The sequence below is a fragment of the Pelophylax lessonae genome (assembly GCF_965119305.1).
Source record: "Pelophylax lessonae genome assembly, chromosome: 13".
Lineage (NCBI taxonomy): Eukaryota > Metazoa > Chordata > Amphibia > Anura > Ranidae > Pelophylax > Pelophylax lessonae.
In genome coordinates, this window is record NC_138780.1 from 139730894 (window position 1) to 139754787 (window position 23894).

General features: G+C 47.1%; 1 protein-coding gene across 1 annotated transcript in view; it reads right to left on the reverse strand.

The window, feature by feature from the left end:
• The window catches only part of NAA30 (N-alpha-acetyltransferase 30, NatC catalytic subunit), a 39319-nt gene extending 15694 nt beyond the window's left edge, over positions 1-23625 (reverse strand). Inside the window, exon 1 of the mRNA XM_082274835.1 lies at positions 23002-23625. Coding sequence (XP_082130961.1) covers positions 23002-23466 — 465 coding nt within the window. The 5' untranslated portion in view covers positions 23467-23625. The remainder of the gene's footprint in view (positions 1-23001) is intronic.
• Positions 23626-23894: the final 269 nt, after the last annotated feature.

A 23894-nucleotide genomic window follows, 5' to 3' on the forward strand; every position in this document is an offset into this window, starting at 1 on the left:
TTCATTAAAGTACATTCACATGTAAAAAAAAAAAAAAACCTGTGTGCAGCCCCATCATGATCCAGCAATGTGCACAAAAGCAGCGGTTCTCCCAGGTCTCTTCCTCCTCATGGTTTGAGAAAGCAGCAGGAGCCATTGGCTCCCGCTCCTGTCAATCACAGCCACTGAGGAGACCATTACACACAGCAGGCAAGTATGACATACATGTACACACACACACATATATATATATATATATATATATATATATATATAACACACACACACACACACACACACAAAAGCGATGAGGATACAGGGATTTCTCCCTCTTCGCTATTGTATTATGACAGTGGGAAATCTCATTGCTGGTTGTACTGACAGCTTACCTCTTACACTGGTTAAGGAGGAGGATGTGATGTGACTACACAAACATCTGGTCTGGTAGACCGATATCTAAATGGGTAGTTTGCCACATAAAACATACCCAAAGAGAAGAACCATAAAAACAGTATCTTTCACACTTGTACTTGCTAATTATGCATGTATGCCCATTTGAAAAAGCATCTAATATAATCTTGGGGGGAAAAAAAAAAAAAAAAAACCACACACACACACACACAACATCCAATGCAGCCATTCAGTTCTTTACCTAAAGTTGATTGTCCGGGTGGTGAAGACTAGTTTTGTTGGATTGAACAACCTTCATCTGCACTCTCTACCCTAACCAACATTACCCAACAATCATTTATTGCCAAAAGTGACAAACTGTATCCTTAAAGTTTTTGTAACCTTAGTAAATCAATTCACTGTCAGCCCCTCTTGATAATTGACAGTGTAAGGGTTTATTGCAATAGATGCCCCCAAACACCCGTTTTTTTTTTTTTTTTTAGAGATCTTCAGGCTGGTCATGTGACTCCCAGCCGCTTTGCTACTCTGATCCCCGAGCTACAGCGGGAGGGGCCAAGCTCTCCCTCCGACATCAGCCGGGAGGTTATGTGACCACTGTGCTGGCTGCTCAGACGCTCCCGCTGTAGCCTGGGGTTCGGAGTAGCAGAGCGGCCGGGAGTCACGTGACACGCCTGAAGAGATCTGAAAAATGTATTTAGAGGCATTGATTTCAATAAACACTTTCACGGTGCATTATCGCTGGATAAAGGAGCGAGGCAGGCAGGGAAATTTGTTAAAGTTGAATGTACTACGAATAGCAGCATGAGCGGTGGAAGGGGGCGGAGACAGCTCACACAGACTCACGGAGCTGACAGGAAGGGAGGAGAGGGGGGGGGGGGGGGACTGAGGAGAGCTGTGGATGACGGAGGCACGTAAACTGACCACAGGTGTCAGAGCTCAGCAGCCATGATAAACCGGTGTCCGTTTACAGGGGTGAGGGCAGAAACAGGCAGGATCAGCCGGGGTTTGTTCCAGTTTAGGGAGGGACCAGTTAGACAGCACAAGCACTGTGCTATATAACATGCTTTATGGGAACAGGATCCTTTTTTCTTTTTGGGGGGGCTTCAAAAACTAAGTACTAAGAAATAAGTTTCTACAGAGATGACAATTTGTACATCTAGGATGGCGGAGGACACTATCACATGAAGGATACGCACTTGGAATGATGAAGATCACTATACCCTTCTACAGACCTTCACCCATTTTAACCCCTTCTTCCCATCTCCCCCACACACCGGGAAAGTGGGTCGACAAAATATAGTTAGCAATGCTCTGGATTTGGGACCATAACTTTGGTAAGTATGTAGATGTTAAACAGGCCAATATCCTCTGATGATGTCTGTGCGGACGACACGCGTCAGGAGCTCGCAGTAGAACTTCATTCCAATACATTGCCTGTTACCATGCGATTCTTGTAAGTGCGATTCCTTTTATTTCATTAAAAGTTTTTAGCAATATTACGCTATGTGCACTCCTTTTTCTGGTTTTCATGTCATCTGGTCTTGAGAGACTTCCATCCCTCTGCCTACCACCTTATGAGCTGAAAACTACTTCTATGGTAATGATCGTGGGAGGAATCAGGATCACCTTGTAAAGCCTGAACAGGTCTGTTTGCTATATGGCAATTCAGACCCATTTGATCTGGTGAAAGCCCACTTTTAAGCCCCGTACACACGTACGGATCGTCGTCATACAAACGTTCGTCTTTTCTCCCCGGGATGTCGGTGTCTGTTGAAAAGTGCAAAGGCAGCACAAGGACAGCACAAGAATTTTGTCCGCAGACTTCAGCTGACTGCAGAAGTGATGTCATGTAATGGTTAACTTTCCCTGTGTTTTTTATTTTCTGAGCATGCCCAGTCTTGCAAATCTGCGGTCTGTCGGCTGATTTCTGTACTGACAGGTGAACAATCGTCCGTTCTGGTGTCCGCAGACAAAAATTTTCATGTTTGCAAGAAAGACTCTTGTCCGCGGATTGTGCGCAGACAGCTGTCGGAGGCACCATACTAACACGCGTACAATCGGCAGATCTTTCGTCCGCCCGACGTTTGTATGACGACGATCCGTACGTGTGTACGGGGCTTTACTGTTCACTTGGTGTTGGGATTCTTTTTATCACGTTTGGATTTATATATGTATACCAACAAGATGGATCACTTCTTTGGGACTTTTAAGCCCTATTTCAGTATTGGACTTTATTTCACAATATCCTATATATACACATGTTCAATTGTACTCTTGTACGCTGCACTTTTTTCTTCAAAAAACAAAAGTTCTAACCCCCCTCAACCATTCTAACTAAACGAAATAAAAGATGATTAAGATCTTTGGATGGAGCTTTTAGGAGAGGAATGGCTCCACGGACTATGGGCAAAACGGCTGTTTATGGAGCTCCTGGAAGGGCTTTTGGACAAGTTCTGAAGTTTCTCTGTTCAGCCCACTAGGTCTAAAGGCCCGTACACACGTACCGATCGTCGGCATACAAACGTCGGCGGACGAAAGATCTGCCGATTGTACGCGTGTTAGTATGGTGCCTCCGACAGATGTCGGCGCACAATCCGCGGACAAAAGTCTTTCGTGCAAACATGAAAATTTTTGTCTGCGGACACCAGAACGGACGATTGTTCGCCTGTCAGTACAGAATTCGGCCGACAGACCGCAGATTTGCAAGACTGGGCATGCTCAGAAAATTAAAAACACAGGGAAAGTTAACCATTACATGACATCACTTCTGCAGTCAGCTGAAGTCTGCAGACAAAATTCTTGTGCTGTCCTTGTGCTGTCTTTGCACTTTTCAACAGACACCGACATCCCGGGGAGAAAAGACGAACATTTGTATGCCGACGATCGGTACGTGTGTACGGGGCTTAAGACTTGCCTGATGGACTGCAAGACTTCATTACAAGCAGACAGGCGGCACCAAACCCAAATGCCGTTAATGTGCAATAAATGAACTGTAAAATCCAATTTTCTGTTTAATTGAACAATATTTTATAGTTGAAGCCTATCACACAATTAGGCCATGAGCAGACATGCCATTAATCACCACTAAATGCCATTTGGGTCCAAGATCACACCAACCTGTCAGATCAAGACGATTTCAGGAAAGCTGCAAATTTAACTTTAAAAAACAAGAAAGCAAAAACAATGTTAAACATTTTTATACTTCAGGGCCCATGCACAACATTTTCTGTTTTGAGGCGTGGTGCGGTAGAAACCCTATTCAGTCTGTACAGACTGTCAATGTACTACAGCTCCCAAAAAAACAGGTCCTGCTCTATCACAAAAAACACAGCACAACCACAGCACATCAGCAGTGACAAGTGCCGTACAGCCAGAAGATGTACAAAAGTTTTCCAAAGGTTCTAATCACTTCCTGCAACTGTAGGGCATGCCAGGTGCCAACCAAGGGAGCCTGTCCCCGCCCTGTGCTAGTCTAGCGTCTAAAAACAGCGTGCTACCCACTCACCAGATGATGCTTGTGATATTGAAGGCTATGTGTTTGAACCTGTGTTTGGAAATCCCTTTAACCATTGTCAATACCTTTTTGTTTCTTATGTATTCCTCACTTTGTATAATTTTCAAAAAAGTTACAGTTTTGATTAAAAAAACAGCAGGTTGCACACCAACATCACTTTTAGAACTTTTATTGAGCCAATAGGTACATGCTGTAGATTCCATAAGGATGAAATGTAAGAAATCAGTAGGAGCGACCTCCAGGTAGGGATCTACAACATGTACTGTCTCAGTTTTAGCTGAAGGATGGTGACCCATTGATATTCATAGTGCTCCTGAAAAGTAGCTCTTTAAAATACATACTTGCTGAAAGCAGACTATAGTTTTCTATAAAAAAATGAATATAGTTGAGCATTTTTCACTGCATTTTGACATTTAACACATTTATTACTGTTCCAACCTACTGTTGTGGTTAGATAGGCACTGGCAATAGATTTTTTAACTCCAGGGATGTTGATTTAGGATTATCCCTGGGCAGCTTTGGGATTTATAAACCCTACCAATGACTTCATCACCAAGTTATAAATCATTTCTGCCAATACACTGTAAAACTGGCGTCACATTGTCAGTTTAAAGCCGTAAACCTCTGAAGAACTGCAATATATTTTACCAGCAAAATAGAAGAAAAAAAAAAAAAATATTCGATTTCTCTCTCTTTCTAGTGGCCGCCATGCAGATTATCAGGACAAGCTCCCCTATTTTTAATCCCAAGATCTAGCAATGTTCCTGGGGGGCTTTATGGCCACGGTCACCATTTCTTTCATCGATTTGGAGAAAAAAGTGCATTTGAACACTTGTCAGAAACCCAAGAGTGCTGTCAAGTGGGGCCCTACGAAGATGCAATTAGAGAAAGACAGCTACAGAAGGGAAAAGCTACTTTTGCGTTCATTAGAAAACCCTGCATTCTATAAAAATCATCACTGCAACTATTTTGCCAATTTGGATTAAAAATAAATAAATAAATGCATACCAATTAAAAATGACCAAGCAGTGTAAGTGTCGGTTCACACTAATCCGACTCGAAGTTGCCCTGACTTCGGGCGACTAATAAAGTCGCCCGTGCACCGCGAATTCAATGCGGCTTGCAACGACTTCTCATAATGGAAGTCAATGCAAGTCGCTCCGACTTTGCAAAAATAGTGCAGGAACATTTTTCTAAGACGGAGCGACTTGAGTCGCTCTGATTAGAACGGTTCCATTGCACAGCATTGGAAGCTACTTGTCGGGCGACCAAGTTGGATCAGTGTGAACCGGCACTAAAACATGTAAACCTGAAAATGATATCACCTCTACGTTGTGCTAAACTAACCAAGCAGGAATAGGGAAACAAACTACATAGTCCCAGCTCAGGGCATCAACTATCTGGAGAGTGACTTTGGTTCAAGTGTGTGTGTGGTTCTTTTAGAAAAAAAATACTACTCCTGGAAATCCCTATTTAATCAAACGTATGTGGACACAGCTGCAGAATATAGGAAGAAGTTTCAACTGAGCCCATTGTTAAATGGGTTCCCATGTACCCACAATTTTCTTTTATTTTGCAATGAAGCCTGCAGAGCATTGCAGCCTCAGATATGTACAGGTACGGGCTTTGCTGGAGTACAATGCTTTCTGAGTTGGAAATGGTACATGAAACCTTTGTTTGTAAACCATGCTGGACCTGGAGGATGTGGCAGTGGCATGGTAGCAACTCAATGCATTTAGGTATCTAGATGTGGTAAAGATGACTTGCTGAAGTTTAAACAGAGCATTAGAATGGGGAAGAAAGGGGATTTAAGGGACTTTAAACGTGGCATGGTTGTTTTTGACAGACGGGATTGGTCTGAGCATTTCAAAACTGCTGATCTACTGGCATATAATGCACCATGACAAAGCTCAAATCATCTCAACCTGGTTTCTTGCACATGACAAATGAGGTCACTGTACTCCAATGGCCTCCCATCATGGATGTACAGCCAGCAACTGCGTGATGCTACCATGTAAATATGGACCAAAATCTCTGATGAATGTTTCACCTTGTTGAATCTATGCCACCAAGAATTAAGGCAGTTCTGATGGCAAATAGAGGGTCCAACCCGGTACTAGCAAGGTGTACCTAATAAAGTGGCCGTAAATCTAGGGGGGGGGGGGCCAACTTGAAATGTGGACTCAGCATCTAAAGCCTATCTAAATCCCCCCCCCCCCCCCCCCAAAAAAAAAACAAAACAAAAAAACCTTAAAGTGGAACAATAGTCAGAAAATAAAGTCCTGCTTAATCAGGATGGTCCCTTTTGCAGGCATAGTTAGGAAAAACATTAAAAAGTAGTGTCTATACTGCAGTGTTAATTTTGTTGACTAAATTAACACTATTTAAAGTAGACTAAAATACGACTAACAATTCAGATGACTAAAATACAACGAAAATGAATTTTAGTCAAAAGACTGACTAAAACTAAATGGACATAAAAATGAACATTTCTAGCCATTTCTAAATTGGCAACACAATTCCATCCAAAGCCTCATAGCACATTAACCACTTCCATACCGGGCCATTTCTGGCACTCCGCTCCTACATGTAATCATTTTTTTTGCTAGAAAATTACTCAGAACCCCCAAACATTATATTTTTTTTAGCAGAGACCCTAGGGAATAAAATGGCAGTCATTGAAAAATTTCTGCGCGAATACCGTGCGACATAAAAAGTGGGAAAAAAAAAACAGTTTATAAATAAAAAAAAAAAAAAAAAAAAAACAAACCGCTAAATTTTTTATGCCTAGTAAATAGATACCCAACATGTCACGTTTTAAAATTGCACACTTGTGGAATGACGCCAAACTTCCGTACTTAATGTCCATAGGCCACGCTTTACTTTTTTTTTTTTTTTTTTTTTTTAACAGGTTACCACAGTTTAGAGTTAAGGGCCATACACACTATCAGATTATCTGAAGACTTTTTCCTTCAGATTTACCTTTTCTATGTAGTGCAAGGGCCTGCCAGATTGCATACAAATTTAAAGGGTTTAGGTTTGACCTCATATTATATGGTTTTGGTAAGTCTACAGACAAAAGTCTTCAGATAATCTGCACGTGTGTATGGCCCATTAGAGGTGTTGGGCTAAATTCTTGCTCTCGCTCCAACATTCACGGCGAAACCACACATGTAGGGATTGAGCGCCGTTTACATATGTGTTGCCGCAATGTACCCATGCGTTCGCTTCTGCGTGCGAGCACCCAGGGGACAGGGGCACTTTAATTTTTTTTTTTTTTTATTGTTTATTTTATTTATATCCAACACGTTCCATTTTTTTTTTTGATCACTTAAATGTAAACATCCCTTGTAATAGGAATAGTGCTTGACAGGTCCTATTTATGGGGAGATCTGGGGTCAATAAGACCTCAGATCTCTCCTACAGGCTAGAAAGCCTAAAACCAAAAATAAAAAAAAACACAAATAAAAAAACACACCCCACATGATCTCGACTATGCAGCCGAGATCACGGCAGTTTTGACAACTGCCAGGGACTCAGAGTCAGAGACTGCCGAGGACCAGACTCTATGGTGTAGTTCTGCTGCCTGCAGCCATCATTAAGGTACCCCCCCCACTTAAAGCCCTGGACGTCATGACGTTCACCAGTAAGGAAGTGGTTAAAAAGTTTAAATATGTATTGCACTGCCACATCTACTAACCTGCTGAGAGGAGAAGTTTGCAGTATTTTAAAGTTGCACTTCTGTCAAAGAGCAAGATTTGTGTTGGTTTAACTTTATTTATAAAGACGTTGCATCACAATGGCTAAATCTGTGTATGTAGCGCATGTTCAAACCTAAATACCATAAATAACAGGTTATTACATTTTAACTCCAGGAGTATATAACTAGTTTGAAAATTCTAGAGAAATGTGAAATGTACTGGAGATTTTAGTCGACTAAAATATGACTCACCTAATACAATTCAGATGACTAAAACAGCAATTTAGTCCAAAGACTAGGACTAAAACGAATCGAAATTTGCTGCAAAAATGAACACTGCTATACTGTTTAAAATTCAGTAATACACTTTCACCCTGCTCTGCACACGCTCCGTTCTCCCATTTTAGGCATTGCTGAGTTTTTAGAGTTCGGAATGCTGAAAGCCTTAACCACTTCAATACAGGGCACTTTCACCCCCTTACTGCCCAGGCCAATTTTCACCTTTTAGCACTGTTGCATTTTGAATGACAATTGCGCGGTCATGCAACACTGTACCTACACCAAATTTATGTCATTTTCCCCCCCACAAATAGAGCTTTCTTTTGGTGATATTTTATCACTGCAAGGTTTTTTCTTTTTTGCTAAACAAATAAAAAAAGACCGAAAAGTTTGAAACAATAAAAAAAAAAAAAAAATTTTTTTTGTTTAGGTTATACAATTTTGTAAATACATTTTTTTCCTGCACTGATGAGACTGCACTGATGGGCAATAATTGGCACTGGTGGGCGGCACTGATAGATGGCAATGATGGGCACTGGTGGGCGGCACTGATAGGGAGGGCACTGGCGGGCAACACTGATGGGGAGGGCAATGGGGGGCTCCCTGAGCCCTGATTGCCATCCCTGGTGGCCATAGTGGGCATCCCTGGGGTCATGGGTGGGCATCCCTGGTGGTTCTAGTGGCACCCCCGAGGGTCTGCACTGGTAATCAATGATCAGATTACCAGTGCCGACCCCCCCCCCCCCGTCAAGGGAGCCTCCGATCGGCGCTCCTTTACTCGTGCTGGTTAGGCACGTACTGAGGAAAGCCGATCAACGGCTCTTCCTGTTTACTATGTGACCAGCCGTGATTGGACACGGCTGGCCACATGGTAAAGAGCCTACGTCAGTAGGCTCTTTACCGAGATCGAAGATGCAAGGAGTCAGACTGACACCTCGCATCACCGATCGCCATCATACGTTTGGTCAGGATAATACAACCACATTCCCGCCGTCATTCTGCTTTAGGGTGGGCGGGATGTGGTTAAAGTAGAATTAAACCCTCCTATCTTTTACAGCCAAGGAAGCCTCCTCTTTTTAAACTGCAACTGCCATGGTTGCTGTACATGTGATCAGTTATGACACCAGTCATTTGATGGTTTGACAGTTTGGTTGAGGACACAAGCAAATTAGACAGTTAGCAATCCCAGCATTCCAGGAATGTAACTTTTTGAAACTGTTAAATGGGTTTAGTTCCACTTTATGATTTACTGCTGTTTGGGGGCTCTGGGCTTCAGTAAAATGATAGCCTCCAGCAAGAAGCAAAGTTATGGGTAAAGTTCTGCTTTAATATTGCAGCTTGCCAGTACTTGATGTAGTGGCTGTATTCAACCCCCCCCCCCCCCCCTCCAGAGTTCTTACCATAAATTCCCCTAGTAAGGGGATGGATCCCAAGTATATGTTGGGATCTTTTCAGAGCCTGGATGTCAACGGGCATCAGCCCGCTGTCAGTTTTAAACAGGTCACAGTAGTGCAGAACGAACTGCACTACTGCGATCCATAGGCTAAGTATAGCCCAAAAAGCTTTCGCTATACTTTAAAATAGCAGTGAGATCACCAGATTTTCAAATTGAAAAGCAGCGTCATTCAAATTATGAAGAGGAGAACCATCTAGATCGCTGAATCAAGTCTTAAAATATTTTAACATGCATAACGGTTGCATGGATATGTGTAAAAATTGACTGCTCCATCACAGGCACCCGATGGCCATTTGAACAAATAAGCTTCAATTTGTGAACTGCCAACTATTCAAGGCTGCCGCATATGAAAATCTATTTGTTAACTAATTTATTTTAAAAGAAACCATTAACAGATGGTGAATTAGGACAGAAGGAATTAGTCATCATTTGCTACTGTGCAGGGGGAAAGAAAAAAAAAAAAAAAAAAAAGCCACCCCAAAAGATCTTTAACCATTTGCCATCCGCGGCAAGTACATTTACTGCGGCAGTCAGCCCCTCCTGAGCAAAGTGACGTAGTACTAAGTCGCTCACCCAGGAGCCTGTCGGGGACGAGCGTGCGCCGCTGGAGGCGCGCTCCTGCCCCCGCTCGTTCCCTGGCATCCCCACACGTGTGACCAGCGGCTCCCGATGTCCGCCGGTCACTCACGATCTCCCGCTGGAGAGGGAGAAAGGCACGCGGCTGATGTAAGCAGAGCCGCCTGTCATTCTCCCTGGTGTAACTGCAGAGATCATACGATCCTGCTATGTAGGATCGTATGCCTCTGTGGTTACATCAAAAGCTACGCCCCTTGACAGTTAGAAGCACGCCCCTAGGGACACACTTAACCCCTTGATCACTAATAAAGTTAACCCCTTCCCTGCCAGTGTCACTTTTACAGTAACAGTGCATATTTTTAGCACTGATTACTGTAGTAATGTCACTGGTACCCCCAAAAGTGTCAGGTAGGGGGTCCGATCGGTCCGCCGCAATGTCGCAGTTCCACAAAAGAGAAAAAAAAAAGTGAAATACTTTTTTTCAAAATGGTCGCTCTTTTTTGTTTATAGCGCAAACAAACAAAAAAAAAAAAACGCACCGGTGATCAAATCCACCAAAAGAAAGCTGTTTGTGGGGAAAAAAAGGACGTCAATTTTGTTAGGTACAACGTCGCACGACCGCGGAATTGTCCGTTATAGTCACGCAGTGCCATATCGCAAAATAGGCCCTGGTCTTTGAGCAGCCAAATCCTCCGGGGCTTAAATGGTTAAAATCGCCATACCTTTGATACCAGGGTTTTAAAAGGGGTCACATTATGGCTCTTGCTGGCATTTCAGGGGCTTAGCAGGCAGTTTTGACCTTGTCATACACCATGCTGCATTTTTTTTTGCATGTACCAGAACATACTGCAAATACAAAAGCCTAAAAAAAAAAAAAAAAAAAAACACACCAACACACTAAACGCATATAAAACTGCACAACGAACATGCAAATTATAGTGTAATACGAGCCCTAAATGTGTGTACTGAGCCTACAGAGACACTGAACTAGAGATCGACCAATATCCCACTGCTTGTATTTACAGCTGAGCGGCTGCTTAGCTGCATTGGTGTCATAACAAGAAAGCCAACCGTCGGCTCTAAGAAACGGTACCGGGGTGAAGTATGTAGCTGCAGGCATCACTCCAGTATAACCACTTGAAGAAATATCGGGAAGTATGTGGCGGATACTTAAAAGGGATTATAGGCCTCCAATAAATTGGCCCCAATGATAACCGGTAGATCCCTAATGTGAACATTAGGCCTAGTGAATCAGGTGTGGAGCTGAGTCGCAGAGGATCCAGTACAGCTGACAGTGGAGTTGCTGGCAGAGTCTTCCGGGAAAAACAGTGTCCATGAGTACCAGGGGACTTGACAAAGGCTCTGCCCAGGAAGAAGAGGCCACTCCAGTGAAGTCAGAGGATCAAGGGGCTAGCTCACACAGTGTCAGAGTAAAGGGGTTGCCGTGTAGAACCCTGAATAGGGACAAAAGGGGTGCCAAGTAAGACCCTGAAGAGTGATTCACAACAGTGCAGTTAATTTAATTCTTCACTGTAGTAGCAAGATGAAGCAACGGCCTTGCCGCATTCGGCTAATCAGAAGGTCCCAGCAATTGCGCATAGTTATCCAGTTGGAGTATCCCACTCATCCCTTCTATCCCAGCTCTCAAATAAAAAAACAAAAACCAAAATCCCTGGACTGTTTTCTGACTGGGCCAAGCACTTAGAATATGCTATTTTGTCAAGCTGTTGCTATGGGTAACCCAGGGGAATCCGTAACCAGCAGCTCCCAAAGGAGTAGTGCTACACCTGCAACCTTTGAAATGTGCCCAATTCCCCATCACCAACAGTGTTGATGCAAGAAGCTCTCCTGCTGACCAGTTGTTGGTTCCCGGGGGGGGGGGGGGGGTAGGGAAACTGTCTCTGCCAAGAAAAGACATTGATAAATTGCTAGCGGCTATAGCAACTGCTAGCAAAAGTTGCAAGAGAATCCAGCAGGCTGGTTGTACCTATTGATCGATCAACTTGGTACATTCAACCTGCCCATTAATGGTTCAAATCTCAGCCGGTTCAGCAGGATTTGAACAGTGCATGGCCAGCCTTAGCATGACTTTATGGCGACGGTCACCTTTTATGTGACCTTTATTTTAAACACAGGCTTCAGTGGAATGAATCATGCCAGAACATGGCCACAGATCAGCTCACAATTTTGTACCCAACATGTGAGCCTACATTGACGTTCGGTGTCCTAAAAGAAGCTCTCATCAGAGCTTCAACCTATCCAATGAGCACAATGTTCTGGCCACGGAGGCCTCATCATTGGCTAGTGGTAATGGCGGGCAGCACCCTATGCAAAGGATTTCATGAAATAAGGACATTCTGAGACCTGTAGTACTTTGAACAGCTGGCAGGCTATAGACAGTCTGTACTCACCGCAGATTACCAGATACAAAAGGTCATGTACACACAAGGGCTGGGCTGTAGCTATGCCCCAGATTAATGTATTACAATAGCTGAAGGCACGCGTCAGCAATGATTGAAATATTATGTCACCATTCAGCTTCGGTCATGTCTTTCCCTGTGTACTGCTGGGTATGACCCACATAAGGTTTCCCAAACAGGCAACATATTTCAGCACTAATATGCACTGCATGTGGTATAAAACCACACATGATTATAAGCAAGATCTGTGTACATTAAAATTTAACACTCATATGTATATAATACATATACACCCCGATCAGCCTCATCACCACTGACCAGTAAAGTGAACAACATTAATAATCTTGTTACAATGGCATCCGAATGTGGGTGGGATATATTCGGGAGCAAGTGAACATGTTGTTCCTGAAGTGGAAGTGTTGAAAGCAGTACGTATTTCCCCAAGCCTTCAATCTGCCACCTGAGCCACCAAATTTCCTGTACAAGTTTCATCCTTTTCAAAATCCAAACCTGCGAAGGGTTAAGCAAGTACCCCATTCCCAATCGCAATGGGAAGACACTCAGGCCTGGATATTGGCCACACGGTTGTACACCGACACCCAGAATCAGAGGCTTCCCTTCCAAGTTTTTTTTAATATAAAACACAAGGAGCACACAAGGGGCAGTATACGTTAAGACCTTTAGTTCCATAGCGGAATAAATCAGACCTACCAGGAAACAGAATGAACATACTTTAAGTACAGATCAATATATTTTGGGGGTTCTCTCCTAGACACAGAAAACTTGTGACTTTCGCAACATTCAAAATACGCTGGACACAAAATACTTTTGAATTCTATAAGGATAAAACCAACTTATTCTTCTGGGTTTCTGGTCTCTTCCTGGGATGTACTGAGAGCACCCCTGGCAGTGACCCCCAACTAACTAAACAATCAGCACCCCTGCCATACTGCGTTACCCATTAACAGACTACAATCCCAATTCCAAAGTCAGGACGCTGTGTAAAATCTACATAAAAACAGAATTCAATGATTTGCAAATCTCATAAAACCATATTTTATTCATAATAGAAAACATTAAATGTTTAAACTGAAATGGTATGGGTGCCCCTCTGTACTCCATCACTTTAATCATGATATTCCCGATATGTGCTGGATACCATTCCTCAAAAGGGAAACATGCGCCACATTTGGCGGAACTGCATCCGTGTGGACGTTTTGGAAACAAATTCTTGATTTATACTGTAAACGCACGGACAATTCTATCCAAGCATCACGCGGGGTGGTCTGTCTGATTCCTGGACCTCTTAAGTGTGCAAAAAAGCATGTGCTTAGACACTTTCTCACTGTAGCCAGAGCGGTCATTTCCCAGCATTGGAAATAAACTTTCGTACCCTCTCTTTCGTGAAATGGGCAAATGAACTAGACTCCATTAGAGGCCTGGAATGGCCAAGTCGCCTGACAAGTCATGGCAGTGTAAACCAGGTCTTATTCCCCGTACACACGTGCAGATTATCTGCAGACTTTTGTCTTCAGATTTACCTTTTCTATGTAGTGCAAGGGCCTGCCAGATTGCATACAAATTGAAAGTGTTTAGGTTTGACCTCATATTATATGGTTTTGGTAAGTCTACAGACAAAAGTCTTCAGATAATCTGCACGTGTGTAAGGGGCATTATACTTAGCTAGGTAAACGCAGCATTGATCCGATGCAGAATCGGTCCCCCCGTCAGATATGCAGTGAGAACTGAGCAATCAAAACTCCACTGATCACTCAAGCTCACCCCCTCCACTCTGAGCAGAGAACTGTGACAGTCAGTGGCTCTTTGCTCTCCCATCCAGCACTCACTGGAGTGCTGGGCTGTGGAGGGGACGAGAGGGGCTGATTCAGGTTCTCAGCGGATTGTAGACAGGCTGAACCAGGTGCCAGTCCAGGCTTCTAGGTGGGAGTGACATCATCGCGGGTCAGCCATTCAAGCAGTCGGAGTACCAGGTGAAGATAAAAGCCCTGTCAGCGGTGACAGCGCGCCGCTGGAGGGCTTAGTTTCAAGGTAGGTTTTTCATAATGTGCTAGTATGCGATGCAGGAGAAAATTTTTTTTTTTTTACCTTTAGAAGTTTATTACCACTTTAAAAGATGGTATTATGGCTATGGAAGCTATCCTTCGTTAGAATTTTTTTTAAAGTGATTGTAGTCTTTTTAAATAGCAAATACACTATACGTATCTGGTATTGCACAAAGCACCCCCTCTTCATGGGCGATGCAGGAAATGCATTAACCACTTGCTTACTGAGCACTTTACCCCCCTTCTTGACGAGGCCAAATTTCTGCTTTCAGTGCGGTCACACCCTGAATGACAATTGAGCAATCATGCAACACTTTACTCCTATGAAATGTTTAGCATTTTTGTGAGACAGGTAAAGCTTTCTTTTAATGGCATTTAATCACCACTGGGTTATATTTGCTACAAAAATGAAAATAAATGTCGCAAAGAAGTAATTTTTCTCCTTCACCAATGTGCGCTGATAAGGCTGCACTCCTGTGTGCCCTAATTATTGTGTACATGTCCCCTGTCAGGATTGCTGGCTACCAGCTCTCCTTGCATTGTGGAGACAGCACGTGAGGAAAGGAGAGCCGATCACAGCGGATAACAAAGTTGCCGGTTATTACAACGTGATCAGCTGTGTCAAAAGGGCTACTGTGATTGGACCTTTACCAGAATCTGATCGGCTGTGTTTGAAGGACACAGTGATCACAGTGCTTGCCATATGCATGCCCCGGAGAGGGGGAGGAGGGGTACGGTTCTAGGAGGACGTCCATGGAACAGAGTCGCACTTTAGCCATGTTTTGGCTTTAGCGTGGTAAAGGTAAAAGTGTTTATGCTTCAGAACCGCTTTAATTCTGGCTTCACGGCTGTCTGCATTGGGTAGGAGTGTTGTCTTGCACTGATTTTCACACTTAAAGCCCCTTTAATGTATGTTGGGAAAAAAAACAAAAAGGGGATGGACGTGACTTGACACCACACACGATAACACGTACCACTACTAAACCGTGTCAAACCTCTGCACATGTTTGGTACGAATGGGCCCTTTAAAAATCACAATTTTACCCAAAAATGTACAGTCCATGTGCCCGTTACCTATGGTGTCCTTTTATGGTAAATATAATCACTGGTAAGTAAAATCCAGTGGATCCAGCATTTTCTTCTCTTGCAGTCCTCTCCCACTACAGTCAGGTACCATCCCATGTCACCATCTTCCTCTTGTATGTCATCAGGAGGAGTTGGCTGTCTCTTCCTGGTCCTTGCAGTGTCCCCTTACCCCCACAGACACAGAACCAGATCTTCTACATACTCACACCTGGTGCCGTGCGTGTTTAAATGTTTCCAACCAAATTAAATATCTTAGAGATTTATGATTGGTGGAAGTAATGCCTCCTGCGATATACGATAGTATGGCAAGAGGCTTCAGGAAGATGCTTACACATTCTTGCCCTGGGAAAAAGAGGCAGAGGGTAGGTTAAAAACATGGACAAAAAATACAAGCAAATTCTGCGTTTTTGTCTAGGGATCGTTTATACTTGCAATTCCCTCTGAAGCGTAAACTAAGGAGGCATTTGACAGGCATTAGGTCACTACCTCACCACCCGTTTTAAACCCCTTAATGATCCTTACCTCTGCCCATTCAGGTAAAATGTTCCACTTTCAGCACAAGCATGGCAGGCCCAACAAGCGTGACGGGAATCATTTTGATACATCTGTAGGGCCCTATCCACTGAAAGGCAACAAGAGAAGGACGCACCGACCTTGTGTATGACCACTAAAAAAAGTTTATTAAAATCCTAATAGGTAGCATACATTATACTCACAAACGTAAGATGTACACAGGCATGTAGGAAATAGGAACACAGAACACTTCTCTACTGCTGGATGGCGTGATGGCGTACACGAGCTGGCTTACGTGTTTCGAGGGAGAACCCTCTTCCTCCGAGTGAAATGCCACTTTCTCAGGGGCTCTAACCCCACTGGGAGACCTGAGCGACCACCAGGCGCATTGGCCAGCTGGCCGGACAGCCAAGCAAAGCTGGATCAGCTTTGATCAACTGTTGGCAACAGTAAACCGGAAGTGATGACACGACTTCCGGTTTACTCGTAAACCAACTGCGCCCGTTTTTTAAAACTTTAATGTGCCCCCCTCCCTCCCGTGCTCGCAATCAAAGGCAAAAGCATGCGTCGGTCCTGCACGCACGCACCGATCGTTCCACATGTGAGGTATCACTGCAAACATCAGATCATGGGCAGTAATTGTCGAATCAGACCTCCTCCGCAAATCTAAAGTGGTAACCTGTAAAGGCTTTCAAAAGAATCATCTACGGATAGTAAAATATACGCCATTTTAAGAGCGTGCTCAATTCTAAAGCTGCTGGGATCGGACAAGTTTAGATGGGGGGGGGGGCGTCAGATTTTAGTCTTGCCTAGGGCAGCACAAAATCAAAATAAACTGCTGTACCAGGCACAATACAGGTCAACTTTAAATCCCCAAACTATAACACACATGTAAATGTAGTTATCCAGGGATGACGCATCTGTGCAGGGATGGCAAAGCCTAACTACAGGACATGCTGGGACGTGCAGCTGCCATAAAATTGCCATCCTATGACTTATCAGGGACAAGTACAGCAGCCAGCTTTAGATTACATTTCTATATAGGATGGGTGTAGTGGACCTTTAATAGGCAATAACTTGCTGAGGCTTGTAGTATCTACACAAAAGAATACAATGGCAGGAGCTACCAGGAAGCACCACCACTGCCAGATGTAGATGGATTAAAGAACCAAATTATTATTTTTTTTAAATCATTTAAAAAGTGACTTGAATGACAATTTTGGGTTGACATCCAAACACCAATAGGAGGGTAAATCTTAATGGGGACACCCTGTGATTCCATCACTTTGGAGGCATTCCTTCTTGTTTTGGCTATGGAACAGGAAAGGAAATTTTCCCAATGGGACACAGATGGCAAAAAAAAAACTGACAGGGGTTATAACCCTTCCTGATACTATTGAAAATGAAATAAAATGCCATTAGTTACACTTTAATTATACATATACACAAAGCACATCCTGGATAGGTGACCTAAGCTGTAAATTTGAGACCCCCCCCCCTACAAAGCATGCAATGGCCTTGGCTAGCGGACAGCATATGCCAGGGATTGTACTTCACTGGCAGCAGGGTACAATAGAAGCACTTAGCAAGAAGCAGGGCTGCTATCAGTTGTAGATGTATATCAGCTACAGGTATACTAGGACTTATGTACACCAGATCTGCTGCGAGGTCTTCATCTGCACTGATGATGAGACTCAATGCAAGATCATTTAGAAACACAACTGCAGTGGAGGAAGCATCAATAGATAAAAGGGGTAGTAAACTTGGCTAGGCAACAAGATTTGTAGCTCCCCCGGCAGCACACAGCAATGCCGAGCCTCGTAGCTCCCCCGGCAGAGCACAGCAATGCCGAGCCTCGTAGCTCCCCCGGCAGAGCACAGCAATGCCGAGCCTCGTAGCTCCCCCGGCAGAGCACAGCAATGCCGAGCCTCGTAGCTCCCCCGGCAGAGCACAGCAATGCCGAGCCTCGTAGCTCCCCCGGCAGAGCACAGCAATGCTGAGCCTCGTAGCTCCTCTGGCAGAACACAATGACATGACTTACCAGGAAGCAGATCCGTGGCTCGTAGAGAAGACCATAACAATAGGGGTATCAAAGCATGCCTAGGTAAAAGCGGGGCTTTGATGTTGCACTACTTTAACGCGACTATAATCTCAACTATCAGTGCAACCTGTGTGGCTTGCTGATGTCTCTGTGACCTGATTTAACAAATGTCAATGTAATTTTCACTGAAATTGCACAGAAATAGTGCAGGAATCCTTTTCAGAGTCTCAGCGATTCAAAGGTTTCCACTGCCATAAATAGGATGCAATGTGTCAAGCGACTTTGAACTGTCAGGTCGCACTGGTGTGAACATGGGGTCATGACAGATTATGTACAATGACAGAACTCACTAGGAAGACACACTGCTGCCAGTTGTGGTGTAGTAGGCCCTATTTAGGCGAGACGAATGCAGAGACTTGCAGTCCCCTGTATTAGGACAGTACTTACCAGGAAGCAGGGGCAGAGTACTGCTAAACAGGTCCCCGCCCCCGCAGTAGTACTTACAAAGAAGCAGAGTTGTGAAGTAGTAGGCCCTGGTTAGGACAGAAGAATGCTGGGACTGGTAGCTGCGGTGGATGAAATGGGCCCTGGATAGGAGGAGGGATCTTGTCCATAACAGGGGACCTATGGGCACACTCCCCAGCTGGTGTGTAGCAGGCCCCCGATTAGCACAGGGGGCATGCTGAGCCTCGTAGTGCCCCCAGTTGCAGTGCAGCAAGCTTTGGTCGAGACACGGGACTGCTGGGCCTTGTAATGCCCCGGTGCAGTGTAGTAGGCCCCGGTCAGGAGAGGAGGAATGATGGGCCTTGTAGTCCCTCCAGTTGCGGTGTAGAGGGCCCTAATGAGGACAGGACAGAGGGAGGGATGCTGGAACCTGTAGTGCCCCTCAGTTGTAGTGTAGCAGGCCCTGGTGAGGACAGAGGAAGTATGCTGGGACCTGAAGTCCCCCCTGTTGCAGTGTAGCAGGCCCTGGTGAGAGGATGAGGAATGCTGAGACCTGTAGTGCAGTAGGCACTGGTCAGGACAGAGGGATGCTGGGACCTGTAGCCCCCCCGTCCCCAAGTTGTTGTGTAGCAGGCCCTGGTGAGGAGGAATGCTCGGACCTGTATTCCCCCTGTTGGTGTAGCAGGCCCCACTGAGGAGGAGTGCTGGAACCTGTAGTGCCCCCCAGCTGTAGTGTAGCAGGCCCTGGTGAGGACAGAGGAAGAATGCTGGGACCTGCAGTCCCCCCTGTTGCAGTGTAGCAGGCCCTGGTGAGGGGATGAGGAATGCTGGGACCTGTAGTGCAGTAGGCACTGGTCAGGACAGAGATTCTGGGACCTGTAGTGCCCCCCCCCCCCAGTTGTTGTGTAGCAGGCCCTGGTCAGGAGGAATGCTCGGACCTGTACTCCCCCCTGTTGCAGTGTAGCAGGCCCCAGTGAGGAGGAGTGCTGGGACCTGTAGTGCCCCCCCCCCCCCAGTTGTTGTGTAGCAGGCCCTGGTCAGGAGGAATGCTCGGACCTGTACTCCCCCCTGTTGCAGTGTAGCAGGCCCCAGTGAGGAGGAGTGCTGGGACCTGTAGTTCCCTCCCCCAGTTGCAGTGTAGCAGGCTCTGGTGAGGAGGAATGCTTGGACCTGTAGTCCCCCCAGCTGTAGTGTAGCAGGGCCCTGGTGAAGACCTGGAAGAAATGCTGGGACCTGTAGTCCCCCAAGTTAAAGTGTAGCAGGCCTTGGTGAGGAGGAATGCTTGGACCTGTAGTCCCCCCAGTTGTAGTGTAGCAGGCCCCGGTAAGGAGGAATGCTTGGACCTGTAGTCCCCCCAGCTGTAGTGTAGTAGGCCCCGCTGAGAAATGCTTGGACCTGTAGTCCCCCCCCAGCTGTAGTTTAGCAGGCCCCGGTGAGGAGGAATGCTTGGACCTGTAGTCCCCCCAGCTTTAGTGTAGCAGGCCCTGGTGAGGACAGGGAAGGAATGTTGCGACCTGTAGTCCCCCCAGTTGCAGTGTAGCAGGCCTTGGTGAGGAGGAATGCTGGGACCTGTAGTTCCCTCCCCCAGTTGCAGTGTAGCAGGCTCTGGTGAGGAGGAATGCTTGGACCTGTAGTCCCCCCAGCTGTAGTGTAGCAGGGCCCTGGTGAAGACCTGGAAGGAATGCTGGGACCTGTAGTCCCCCAAGTTAAAGTGTAGCAGGCCTTGGTGAGGAGGAATGCTTGGACCTGTAGTCCCCCCAGTTGTAGTGTAGCAGGCCCCGGTAAGGAGGAATGCTTGGACCTGTAGTCCCCCCAGCTGTAGTGTAGTAGGCCCCGCTGAGAAATGCTTGGACCTGTAGTCCCCCCCCAGCTGTAGTGTAGCAGGCCCCGGTGAGGAGGAATGCTTGGACCTGTAGTCCCCCCAGCTTTAGTGTAGCAGGCCCTGGTGAGGACAGGGAAGGAATGTTGCGACCTGTAGTCCCCCCAGTTGCAGTGTAGCAGGCCTTGGTGAGGAGGAATGCTGGGACCTGTAGTCCCCCCAGTTGCAGTGTAGCAGGCCCCGATGGGGAGGAATGCTTGGACCTGTAGTCCCCCCAGCTGTAGTGTAGTAGGCCCCGCTGAGGACTGCTTGGACCTGTAGTCCCCCCAGTTGTAGTGTAGCAGGCCCCGGTGGGGAGGAATGCTTGGATCTGTAGTCCCCCCAGTTGTAATGTTGCAAGCCCTGAAGAGGAATGCTGGGTTCTGTATTCCCCCCAGTTATAGTGTAGCAGGCCCTGGTGAGGAGGGATGCTGGGCTCTGTAGTGCCGCCAGTTGTAGTATAGCTGGCCCTGTAGTTAGGGTTGCCATCTCATCCCTTTAAACCAGGACACACATTACACAGGTTCTGTGGCTGATTAGGTGGTAATTAAACTCGCTTGGTGCCTTATATCAGCCTCAGAACCTGTGTAATTTCTATTAGTCCCCCTGGTTGTAGCATAGCAGGCCCTGGTAAGGAGGAATGCTGGGCTCTGTAGTCCCCCTAGTTGCAGTATAGAAGGCCCTGGTAAGGAGGAATGCTGGGCTCTGTAGTCCCCCTAGTTGTAGTACAGTAGGCCCTGGTAAGGAGTAATGCTGGGCCCTGTAGTCCCCCTACTTGTAGTACAGTAGGCCCTGGTAGGGAGGAATGCTGGGCTCTGTAGTCCCCCTAGTTGCAGTATAGAAAGTCCAGGTAAAGAGGAATGCTGGGCTCTGTAGTCCCCCTACTTGTAGTACAGTAGGCCCTGGTAGGGAGGAATGTTGGGCTCTGTAGTGCCCCTAGTTGTAGCATAGCAGGCCCTGGTAGGAAGGAATGCTGGGCTCTGTAGTTCCCCTAGTTGTAGTACAGTAGGCCCTGGTAAGGAGGAATGCTGGGCTCTGTAGTCCCCCTAGTTGAAGTACAGTAGGCCCTGGTAGGTAGGAATGCTGGGCCCTGTAGTCCCCCTAGTTGTAGTACAGTAGGCCCTGGTAAGGAGTAATGCTGAGCCCTGTAGTCCCCCTAGTTGTAGTACAGTAGGCACTGGTAGGGAGGAATGCTGGGCTCTGTAGTTCCCCTAGTTGTAGCATAGCAGGCCCTGGTAAGGAGGAATACTGGGCTCTGTAGTCCCCCTAGTTGTAGTACAGTAGGCCCTGGTAGGAAGGAATGCTGGGCTCTGTAGTCCCCCTAGTTGAAGTACAGTAGGCCCTGGTAGGTAGGAATGCTGGGCCCTGTAGTCCCCCTAGTTGTAGTACAGTAGGCCCTGGTAAGGAGTAATGCTGGGCCCTGTAGTCCCCCTAGTTGTAGTACAGTAGGCACTGGTAGGGAGGAATGCTGGGCTCTGTAGTTCCCCTAGTTGTAGCATAGCAGGCCCTGGTAAGGAGGAATGCTGGGCTCTGTAGTCCCCCTAGTTGTAGTACAGTAGGCCCTGGTAGGAAGGAATGCTGGGCCCTGTAGTCCCCCTAGTTGTAGTACAGTAGGCCCTGGTAGGAAGGAATGCTGGGCCCTGTAGTCCCCCTAGTTGAAGTACAGTAGGCCCTGGTAGGGAGGAATGCTGGGCTCTGTAGTCCCCCTAGTTGTAGTACAGTAGGACAGAATGCTGGGCTCTGTAGTGCCCCTAGTTGTAGTATAGCAGGCCCTGGTAGGGAGGAATGCTGGGCCCTGTAGTGCCCCTAGTTGTAGTATAGCAGGCCCTGGTAGGGAGGAATGCTGGGCTCTGTAGTGCCCCTAGTTGTAGCATAGCAGGCCCTGGTAGGGAGGAATGCTGGGCTCTGTAGTTCCCCTAGTTGTAGCATAGCAGGCCCTGGTAGGGAGGAATGCTGGGCTCTGTAGTGCCCCTAGTTGTAGCATAGCAGGCCCTGGTAGGTAGGAATGCTGGGCTCTGTAGTCCCCCTAGTTTTAGTACAGTAGGCCCTGGTAGGGAGGAATGCTGGGCCCTGTAGTCCCCTAGTTTTAGTACAGTAGGCCCTGGTAGGGAGGAATGCTGGGCCCTGTAGTCCCCTAGTTTTAGTACAGTAGGCCCTGGTAGGGAGGAATGCTGGGCCCTGTAGTCCCCCTAGTTGTAGTACAGCAGGCCCTGGTAGGGAGGAATGCTGGGCCCTGTAGTCCCCCTAGTTGTAGGACAGAATGCTGGGCGCTGTAGTGCCCCTAGTTGTAGTACAGCAGGCCCTGGTAGGGAGTAATGCTGGGCCCTGTAGTCCCCCTAGTTGTAGTACAGTAGGACAGAATGCTGGGCTCTGTAGTCCCCCTAGTTGTAGGACAGAATGCTGGGCTCTGTAGTGCCCCTAGTTGGTAGTACAGTAGACCCTGGTAGGAAGGAATGCTGGGCTCTGTAGTGCCCCTAGTTGTAGTACAGTAGACCCTGGTAGGGAGGAATGCTGGGCTCTGTAGTCCCCCTTGCTGTAGGACAGAATGCTGGGCGCTGTAGTGCCCCTAGTTGTAGTATAACAGGCCCTGGTAGGGAGTAATGCTGGGCCCTGTAGTCCCCCTAGTTGTAGGACAGAATGCTGGGCTCTGTAGTAACTTACCAGGAAGCAGAGCTGCGGCCAGTTGTGGATGAAGTAGCGGTAGGTGTAGATGGAGTAGGGCTCGGACAGGTCCCGGGTGATGAGCCTCATGATGTCGGGCATTTGGAGCTCGGACTCGTAGCGCTCATAGCGGATATCTTGCACGGTACAGGCGGAAAGCAGGGCGGGCAGGGCCTCCTCGGCCAGTCCATTGGGGGCGGCAGTCCGTGGGTCGGGGGGCAGTTTGCTCTGCAGGCTCTTGAGGTGCCGGAGGTCGGGCCCGATGAGGCCGTTAAGCTGGCGGTGAGGGGGGTGATGTCGGCGGTGGTGGCCCTTGGGGCCCTCCGAGACGTCGTTTCCAGCCGGCGTGTCGTCCCGACCTTCCTCCTCTCCGCCGTCCTCTTCCTCCTGCTGCTCCCCCGGCAGGGCCAAGCCGGCCCCGGGGTAATGGAAGAGCACTCCGGGCCCAGTCGGTGCGTCCGCCATCCTGAGGAGAGACCAACGGGGCTCCTTATAGTCGCACAGCACGGGCCGCCCTCATCCCTGGCCCCGCACACTCGCCCCGTCTCACCCGCGGCCGTAAAGCGCTGCCGCCGGCACACAGCTTTTTACGACACTTCCGGCAGCGCTGGGCCGGGGCCTCCGGGCGGTGGGGGGAAGTCGGGAGGCTGGAGCCGCAGTGGTAGACTCCTCCTAGGTGTCATGGCAACGGCAGGCTGCCTCCCCGCTGCGTGCGGCTACTAGGCCCGAGAGCCCAGAGGGGGGTGGCTGGGGCTTGTAGTTCCCTTTACTGTCATTTCTATTTCACCCAGTACAGGGGAGGCCTGGTCATGGAGGAGACACATGTGGGGGCCTCAGGACTAGCACCCTAAGGCCCCAATAACACATGGCATTGGACAATTTGGGGGGGACAT